This window comes from Aricia agestis, chromosome 18 (assembly GCF_905147365.1).
Source record: "Aricia agestis chromosome 18, ilAriAges1.1, whole genome shotgun sequence".
NCBI classification, from domain to species: domain Eukaryota; kingdom Metazoa; phylum Arthropoda; class Insecta; order Lepidoptera; family Lycaenidae; genus Aricia; species Aricia agestis.
The window spans coordinates 2199841-2209639 of NC_056423.1; the positions used below are offsets into that span (position 1 = coordinate 2199841).

At 38.9% G+C, this 9799-nt stretch overlaps 1 protein-coding gene across 1 annotated transcript in view; it reads left to right on the top strand.

The window, feature by feature from the left end:
* The window catches only part of LOC121736056 (aryl hydrocarbon receptor), a 126253-nt gene extending 119124 nt beyond the window's left edge, over positions 1-7129 (top strand). The window contains exons 5-9 of the mRNA XM_042127100.1: positions 2680-2889; positions 3146-3333; positions 4867-4973; positions 5633-5774; positions 6322-7129. Of these exons, the coding sequence (XP_041983034.1) occupies positions 2680-2889; positions 3146-3333; positions 4867-4973; positions 5633-5774; positions 6322-7030 (1356 nt within the window). The 3' untranslated portion in view covers positions 7031-7129. The remainder of the gene's footprint in view (positions 1-2679; positions 2890-3145; positions 3334-4866; positions 4974-5632; positions 5775-6321) is intronic.
* The last annotated feature ends 2670 nt before the right edge of the window (positions 7130-9799 follow it).

The window sequence follows — 9799 nt, forward strand, 5'->3', positions numbered from 1 at the left end:
CACTTAAACGTAGATTCAAACTCAGGATATGTCAGCACATAAAGAAAGAATAAATCTGCACACAAGGAAAAGTTACACCATTAAAATGGCCCTAAACAGTACCCCATTCTACAACATACCTATTACGACGTAAAATCGATTCTCCATTGTTTCCGAAAGCATTAAAATGTTCCCTTTGACCGAAAGTTTGATTTAAAAATTACCATCACCCCTCCGATTAGGGCGAAGGGTCGTGGATTACCTTGGCCTCTCACCAGGTGGCACCCTACCAGGTGATACCCATGATCTGTGGTCAGTGACTCATATGGTGCGCCAAATGTTCATCTGTTTATTTGAGAAACTTTTGTTTTAATTGCCTTGTCTTTGTTTTTATGTCGCTTGTTCGTATCGGTCCTGTGGACCATTGTTCTTGCATTAATTACTGTCTAATATATCTAGCTACATAATTTAAAATCCATTTTTTTTAATTTCAAATCACTAAATCACTTTTTTATGCAAAAACTATTAATATTTTTATAAACAATTTTTTTTTTAAATGAAATAAGGGGGCAAACGAGCAAACGGGTCACCTGATGGAAAGCAACTTCCGTCGCCCATGGACACTCGCAGCATCAGAAGAGCTGCAAGTGCGTTGCCGGCCTTTTAAGAGGGAATAGGGTAATAGGGGAGGGTAGGGAAGGAAAGGGAAGGGAATAGCTGAGGGTAGGGAAGGGAATAGGGTAGGGGTTTGGGGATTGGGCCTCCGGTAAACTCACTTACTTGGCGAAACACAGCGCAAGCGCTGTTTCACGCCGGTTTTCTGTGAGAACGTGGTATTTATCCGGTCGAGCCGGCCCATTCGTGCCGAAGCATGGCTCTCCCATGTATATTTTTTTATAAAAAAACGTATTTTGCATAAAAAATTTATGCAAAATACGTTTTTTTTTATTGTTAGTTCAACTCTAGTCTGCATACATTCCTGTGATCTACTCTATTTCTGTGTTAGTCATCATTATCATCATCATGTAGGTATATACCGTCAGCTACTGCCAAACATGTATCTGGCATAATTTATCGCAATCAGTCTCTATGTTATATATAAAATTCTCGTGTCACAATGTTAGTTACCGTACTCCTCCGAAACGGCTTTACTGATTTTTACCAAGTTTTATATGCATAATTGCATATTTAGTAGTTCTGAGAATTAGCTACTGGCTACTTTTTATATTGATAAGTGCATTTGTTTAATAAATAATAGTAAAACTCAAGACTGCCGGCGACCATTGTTTGTGCGACGGGATAGCGATGGACGTTGCCATGGTGCCATACTTATTTAGTCACTTCAATAAAATAATGTGGGCGAAATACTTTATAATGGCAAAACAAAGTTTGCCGGGACAGCAGAATAAAATAAACTTTTCTTTTTATATCTACATTATGTATGTCTACTTTACGAAGCTATTAAGTTCAAGAAAATAATATAATACTGCATAATGAGTAAAGTTTCCCTTCGGTAAATATTTTGTGATTCGTATTTACGGAAAACGATAACCATTAAATCCGTTTATAAAGCAATAAAACTATCCAAAACAATAAATATCAACAAAACATGTCGTTCGCCATAGCAACAACCCCGGAACCAGGAACAAAAAGCAATCACCAAACAAATCATCCTCTGACATTTATGCCATCGCAATATGTTTGTACCCACATTCCATTTTTAGAACCCCAATACAACTTCACCAACTTTCGGGGTATTTTTCTACGTATGAATCATATACATTACGAAATGTAGGGGACCGAGCCGCGAGCCCTGCGGCACCCCCTTTGATTATCAATTAGTTTCCTACTTGCATCATTGTTGTCGGCACATTATCCACACTATTTACACGTTGCTTTGTTATATGATGTGTTAAAATTCATATTTTAGTTATCGTTCGAAAACAAGCCGTATTATAACGCATCAGAGTTTGAAAGGATTTCTGCGAGACGTTCGATTAACATGTCCATGTTCGTAACAGATGATTCTTTAATGATCGGCTGCGAATCGATTTCACGGGTCATCAATGATTATTGATTTACGATTCGGCTGTGACTTGCTCTTTTTCTGTACAAATAGTTCGCCTTTAACCGGTAATCAAATGATTATCTTGTTTTGGGTAATTTAATTTTGATTATTCATCGGAAACTTCTAAACGTTTATAGTTTTATTTAATCCGTGAAATCAATATCCTTCGTTCTAGGTGTTTAATTATTAAGATACAGATCTAGCTGCATTTGCATATTGTAATCGCGATACGGATTCGTAGTTTTAGATATTCGAGTTAATTTCATAGATTTTATGTAGCCATAAAAATATATAGATAGATCGAATTTAAGTTGTTATATTCAAAGAATCATGACCATTGAAATCTTCCGCATAGTTAATACACAGTTTTTATAGTATTAAACAATGTACATTTTATCTAAGTACTAATCATTTTAGCTATTCTTCGGGTCTTATCATTACCAAAGTCTTTATGATGGCTAATTTTTACTCTACTGATGATATAATGATTTAAACATCCCATTAACTTTCTTTTTAACTTTAGTATTTTTTTCTCCTTCAAAGGCAGATCCTAAGAGCTCTAATGTCACTGCGACCCTTCAGGGTCTATAATGACTACTTTTGCCATACTTATTATGTCTGTCTCCTTCCAGTCGGACATAGTCCACCAGTCGGTATACGAGCTGGTCCACTCGGAGGACCGGGAGGAGCTGCAACGACAGCTTCTGTGGAACTCCTTCCTGCCGCCGGAGCTGAGCTCGCTGACGTTGCAGGACGCGCTGCGGCCGGACCGAGCGAGTCATCTCGAGAGGAGCTTCACGGTCCGGTTTAGGTGCCTCCTAGATAATACTTCGGGTTTCTTGGTAAGAGCTTAGTAAGGTTAATAACTAGTTTTTAAAGTTTTTGGACAGAAGTTTATCTGTTCAAATTCCAATGTTGTTGATTGTTTTTTACGTTAGTAAATGAAAAGATAATCCTTATGGTATATATTATATCAGTTGAAAGTTATGCTATTTACCAGTCAGACCAAATAAATAATTGTATTGTTAAGCAGTACCAATTCATTTGTACTTCACCATTTTCCAAGTTGAGTATAAAACAATGTAACAAATTTTTCAGAGGTTAGACATCCGGGGAAGAATAAAGGTACTCCATGGACAGAACAAAAAGACAGAAGAACCCCCACTGGCGTTGTTCGCGATATGTGCCCCCTTCGGCCCCCCCTCTCTTCTAGAAATACCACAGAAGGAAGTCATGTTCAAGAGCAAACACAAACTCGACTTATCACTAGTTTCTATGGACCAAAGGTAAGTGATCCTTACTAATATTATAATATGAAAGTGTGTCTGTCTATCACCTATTCGCGTTTAAACGGCTGACCCGATTAAGATTGCCCTTCCTGGATCTTATTTTTCGTCTCAACACAGTTACGTTAGAAAACGTTTTTCATAACAAAAAGAAGTTTAAGTTAAAAGCTCAAAGCAATAATATTTAGGCTGTTGCTAGTCCGGTAATCGGATCATTTTATTTGTCCGCTTAGCGGACGACTTGACACTTCGTATTATTTAATGTGCAATCGTTTTGTGTTCTAAAATATCGAAGGCAAAAACTTAAATTATTGAACAAATGTGTACACAGAGTTTGAACAAAAGTGCACAAAAACGTGTAAAATTATGGGAACCTCCAAATTACTCCAGAATAATAGTAAAAGAATTCGAATTTAATATGATATGAACATAATAATAACGTTTATTTATTGCTCAAAAGAATGCAAAAGTTAAACCAGATCTAAACATAAAATCCCTTGTTTTAGGTAATAAATATCTATAACAATACCAGCGAAATCCCAGGAATGTAAAACGTCGTACAAAATGTATAATTGTTGCCGTGGCCAATGAATTAGACGTGTTAGGTAATAGGGATAGACATTCCGACACGGGGATTTCGGATTTATTACCAAAAGATTCCCAACATGAGTCATTCCCACGTGACAAGTTTTAAAAATAACTTGAAAGAGATACAAATTGTATCTTTCAGGCAAAATTTCCTATTAGAAGGTAAGTAAGTCTGGACTTTTTTAAAATGAGAGAAAACAACTTACAGAACTGCGATACTAGATTATTGAAAAAAAAAAACAATAATTATGGCTCAAAAAATTTTCCCCCTTAAAATAATTAAATCTCTGATATAAAATAAAATTTTTTATTTTACATCTACATTCTACAACTACGAATAATCAAAAAACATCTACAATAGATCTATAATGATAAATAATCAATACCGCAACTCAACTTCCTCTACAGTCTATATACCTTGGAAATTTTTCCACAGACGCCTCCGTGGTCTAGTGGTTAGAGCGTCGCTCTCGACTCCGGAGGTCGTGGATTCGAATCCCGCGTTGGAAACATGTTATTTCCAAGTTTGGTTAGGACAATGCAGTCTGATCACCTGATGTGGCATGTAAAAAGTCGGTCCTGCGCCTGATCTCTCGCCAGTCGTGTCGGTCTTCCGTCCCACTGGGTTATGAGAGTAAAAGGAATAGAGAGTGCTCTTGTGTACCGCGCACACACTTGGGCACTATAAAAATACTCCTGCGTACCTGGCCTGGTTTCAATGAAACCGGCCACCGTCACCGAAACCGGTGTGGGGAGTATTATTACCTTGGAAATAGAATTTAGAAACTGGCCATCAAACTGGTAACTTCAAACCTCTTGAATTCTTCACCACCATTTCGCACCATTCCTGATATTAAGTATGATTGCTCATAATATGTCTGAACTCATAAAAATGTACTGTACCATATTCTTAGCAAATAAGTAAATTTGATTGATTGATTCCAGAGGCAAGATGCTGCTGGGGTACACGGACGCGGAGCTGTCCAACATGGGCGGGTACGACCTCGTCCACTACGACGACCTCGCGTACGTCGCGTCGGCACATCAGGAGTGTAAGTATTGTGTAGTGAGATTTTATTGATGAGATATCTACCTGAGTAATCATGGTGAAGTGCTAAAATAATAACAATCAGGGCGAGCGAAGCGAACCCTAGTATATCCCACAACCTGTACATCTTGTGGTACACTTTACGGAAAATCTATCACGCCTATTGATTTGTACTTTAACACAGTAATTTTTATTTATATGAAGATGTGTTTAAAGTCATCATTCATCAGTCATCCAAGGTTTTTTATATGTAGATGTGTCGTCATCAGTCAGTCAAGGTGTGACGAAGAGCTAGTAATATTTTTTTTATTTTGATATTAAAATATAATATAAACAATACAAAATAAGAAAAGATCTGCGCAAATTGCGAGCTTACCGCTTCAAACGGTTTCCTCCAGACAACTAAAGTGTTGCTAATTTCTCACTTTTAAAACGGGGTATATAAGTTTCCTTAGTGAAAAACGTATCTAAATAATGCAGGTATGACGAAGCTATTGTAGTGTTTCCACTATAAATATAAAATATGGAGTGCAATTCTTTAATTTCGCAAAAGCATCCGGCGACAATTCCGCTCCGTATTATTTCTGCAAAGTCGAGTAGGCACACATTTTTTACGTAGCATATAAGCCTTGAAAATATTTAATAAAACAATTTGTCTTCCAGTATTAAAAACCGGGGCGTCGGGTATGATCGCGTACCGGTTCCAGACGAAGGACGGGCAGTGGCAGTGGCTGCAGACCTCCTCGCGGCTGGTGTACAAGAACTCCAAGCCGGACTTCGTCATCAGCACGCATAGGCCGCTCATGTGAGTCACTTTTTGTTTGTCTGCATGGGCGTACCGAGGGGGGGGGGGGGGGCTGTCCCCCCCCTGGATCATGTTGACGACCCTACTAAGTATATTATCTAGTACTTTTATCTTTAAAAATTAAGAGAACAAATTTTTGCCATTTGTTTGCAATACAATATTTTTAAACTAAAAATTAATAATTTTTCATTTTATATAAACATCTACCCTATAAAAAAAAAATCTGATTTGCCCCCCCCCCCCCTGACCCAAAACCTGGGTAATTTGCCCCCCCCCTGGCCCAGAACCTGGGTATTTTATCCCCCCCGGCCCAGACCCTTTTATGGAATGGATCTCCTTTCATTATTTAGCGTCCAAGTTCGTTTTCAAACAAAACTTTTAAATAATTTGCCAAGTATGTTTCATTCGTGTAATTACCTCAGATACAGGAATCTATGAATCGTATTACCAAAAGCATCCAAGGTTTGTCAAGGGGTAAATAATAACTGTGCACGCATCCGAAAAATGGAAAATCTTGGAATAATCATTCATGACGTCTTCATTACAGGGAGGAGGAAGGACGGGATCTTCTCGGCAAGCGGACGATGGACTTCAAGGTCAGCTACTTAGATACGGGTCTCACAAGCCTATACTTCTCGGAGACGGAGCAGATCGCGTGCGAGTCCACCACTCCTCAGCCGAGAGCGCCGAGACGGTATAAGACACAGCTGAGAGACTTCCTATCCACCTGCCGGAACAAGAGGAGGGTTCCTCCCACCCCAGCAGCCCCGCCAGTGGAATATCTTGCCGCGGACGTCGCAGCGGCGTATACCAACCTTAATGGGGCATACACTGCGCCTTACGGCGAATATCCCCCCGCTCCTTTACATTACGCACCGCCTCCTTTGGACGATCGGTTTCTATCGGACAACCTCTTCCATCAATACAAACCCCTGTCTTACCACTACACCCCGTACCCTCCAAACGGTTTCCTTGAGCCCGCGCCGCCAGGGTACGAGGTTCCGTACCGACCGCCGTCCAGAGAATACACTTACGTCGACGGAAGATACATGAGCCCAGTCACGGGGGAACGGAGATCTCCTGGAGTGCCAGGGCCGAGTCCTGGCGGTTCCAGCGGGTCGGTGGAGGAGAGGATGCAGGAGCCCCGGCAGACGGTGCTGATGTGGGGCTCCGGGACTACGCAGGAGGTGGAATACTCCCCGCCCCAGGTTTGGCGCTACCCCTCTCACTACCACACGGCTGAAGCGACTCAATGATTTGGCTTTTTGTGTGCAATATTTAGCTTTTATTGATGATCTTTGATCTCGAGCATGTTCTTTTGAGGTTAGCTCATACTCCGGTCACACTTAGGTCGGTATAAATAGTCAGTACTTAAGATGCGACCCGGTCTCAAGACGCGATTCGGCTCTGTGATTGGTCCAAATTTTGACAACCAACAAATCACAGAGCCTGAACCGTGTCTTGAGAGCGAGATGCATCTTGAGTACTGACTATTTATACCGGCCTAAGATTGTATCTTTTTTAAGATAATCGTTGCAATAGTGAAAGATAATGTAACTTGGGTGAGTTTGGCCACAATGAGGGTTTTATGGCACTATGTAGCCGTAAGGTCTATAGTGTCAATTGTCGTGTCAAACAGCTAACATATTATGTCACGAAATAGCTTCCACATGTCACGATATAGCTGTCATATGTCTGTCTGACACGACATTTTAAACTTTCGCGTTGCATTATAGTTTAAACTTTTTAATCGGGACATAACGCGACTTATTCAAGTAGTAATGCTTCTACGAATACATACTTTTTCTCGACGTTTCGGCCGTGTTGCAACGGCCGTGGTCACGAGGGGACTGACTTCGTAGTAGCATTACTACTTGAATAAGTCGCGTTAAGTCCCGATTAAAAAGTTTTAATGACACGACATTTGACACGAAATACCTTACCGTCCCTTTGGTGGCAAATTATACACCGACAAACCTCATTCCTTGTGTGGCTGCGAGTTTATTGAATTCTTGCATACATTGCTCAATGCAATAAAAGTACTCCTTCTAGTAAGCAATAAAGTCCTTGGACTTCTAGTATTTAGCCTGTAGTAGGCTGGTCCTTGGTTTAGGGTTCTCTGTTCATGTGATTGACATCGAGTCACCAAAGAGTCTATCTTCGTTATAAGTTTCTTTATCGTAATCGTTACCAAAATAACATCATTTATCACTTCTTAAACCGCTGCAGGGTCTTGAAAATCATATCATGAATTTGTTTGTCTGTATTTTAGACTTTCGGAGGTTTTATTTTAAATATTTTTATTTTGACCAGTATTTAATGATTCTAAATCTCAGTCTTTCCATTACCAATTGTATATAAGTTATCCAAATGTAATAATTTTAGTGAACTCTAGTATTCCTTACGATTTTACTGAATGTAGATGGTGTAAATATTTTCTTAAAGCTTGTGCTTAGTGTGGGATTTGTATGTTTGCTTTTAGATTATGATAGGACAAAACGAAAAAAAATATTTTTGTTTAGTTTTTCGAGCAAAATTATAGATGGCGCTCTTACTTATTTAAGATCGCACCCTTGATGACATTTTTAACTTTCTTGCCACAAATTATAGATGGCGCCGTAGCGCTACATCTTTTTTTAAATAAGTATCTACTAAAAAATATATTATTAAATTTAATTCGTTTTGTTCTAAGTATACATTATTTTAATGAAAATATACATATCATTTAGTAATCATATCAACACGTCGCGAAATTGGATGCTCCTAGTCCAATATAATTATTGTCTTCCAAAATATTCAACAGAAAAAGTAAATTAGAAATCAATGATGTTCTATAAAGAAACATAATTTTCAACCTTATACACATGATCACTTTCATCACTTTAAACATTAAACTTTTTTTTATTCTTGAAAAAAGGTATTTTTTTATTTGCAACATTTTAGGAGCATCCTTATCACTGCCATGCCAACGTTAGCACCTTGTATATACACTGTGCGTGCCTTTCACTTAGTATAGAATCGGGCAAGTCTGCTATTTGCTGCCGTAGTGACAGCATAATAGCTTAATAATAATTGTACGTGGTTTAAGACCATTTCAAATATTTTTATGGTAATTTTTATACGTGGGAGAGCCATGCTTCGGCACGAATGGGCCGGCTCGACCGGATAAATACCACGTTCTCACAGAAAACCGGCGTGAAACAGCGCTTGCGCTGTGTTTCGCTGAGTGAGTGAGTTTACCGGAGGCCCAATCCCCTACCCTATTCCCTTTCCTACCCTCCCCTATTCCCTTCCCTACCATCCCCTATTACCCTATTCCCTCTTAAAAGGCCGGCAACGCACATGCAGCTCTTCTGATGCTGTGAGTGTCCATGGGCGACGGAAGTTGCTTTCCATCAGGTGACCCGTTTGCTCGTTTGCCCCCTCATAAAAAAAAAAAAATTAACCCAGTTAGACCAATGAAACTCAGCCGTGGAAAATATGAAATTTCTTTATATATTATTAGGCTACTAAATTATTAACATAAAAAACTTGGTATATATGGGTAAACTGCTGATGTCGATCTTAAGCTCATTATAGTTTCATTATGACAAAACTTTGCCATGATAGCAGACTTGCCTGGTCTAAAATCTAGACTAATGACTATGTTGTGCTGCAGTGACCGTCGTTGGCAGGGCAGGGGACGTCGATTCGAATCCTGACGACTATAGTTATAAGATTAGTCATAATGTCTATTGTATAGCGAAGAATACTGTTTTACCAGCAAACACTTAATTATTTTTGTAAACAAATAACTAGCAAAATACATCTCTTGAACAACCTTTTAAGAAACTTCCAAATTTTTTAAATATCACTGTTGAATAAACAATTTTTTTCTAAAGTATTCTTCGCGCAATACTAATTTGGTCTTCTAACGTAAAAAACTTAAAACCTTACGGGCTCAGACCAAAAAAGTCAAGATAGAGTTTTGCAAACCAGAAACTTACCAGTTAACTACTTACTCCTCGCAATGTAATATTACATTA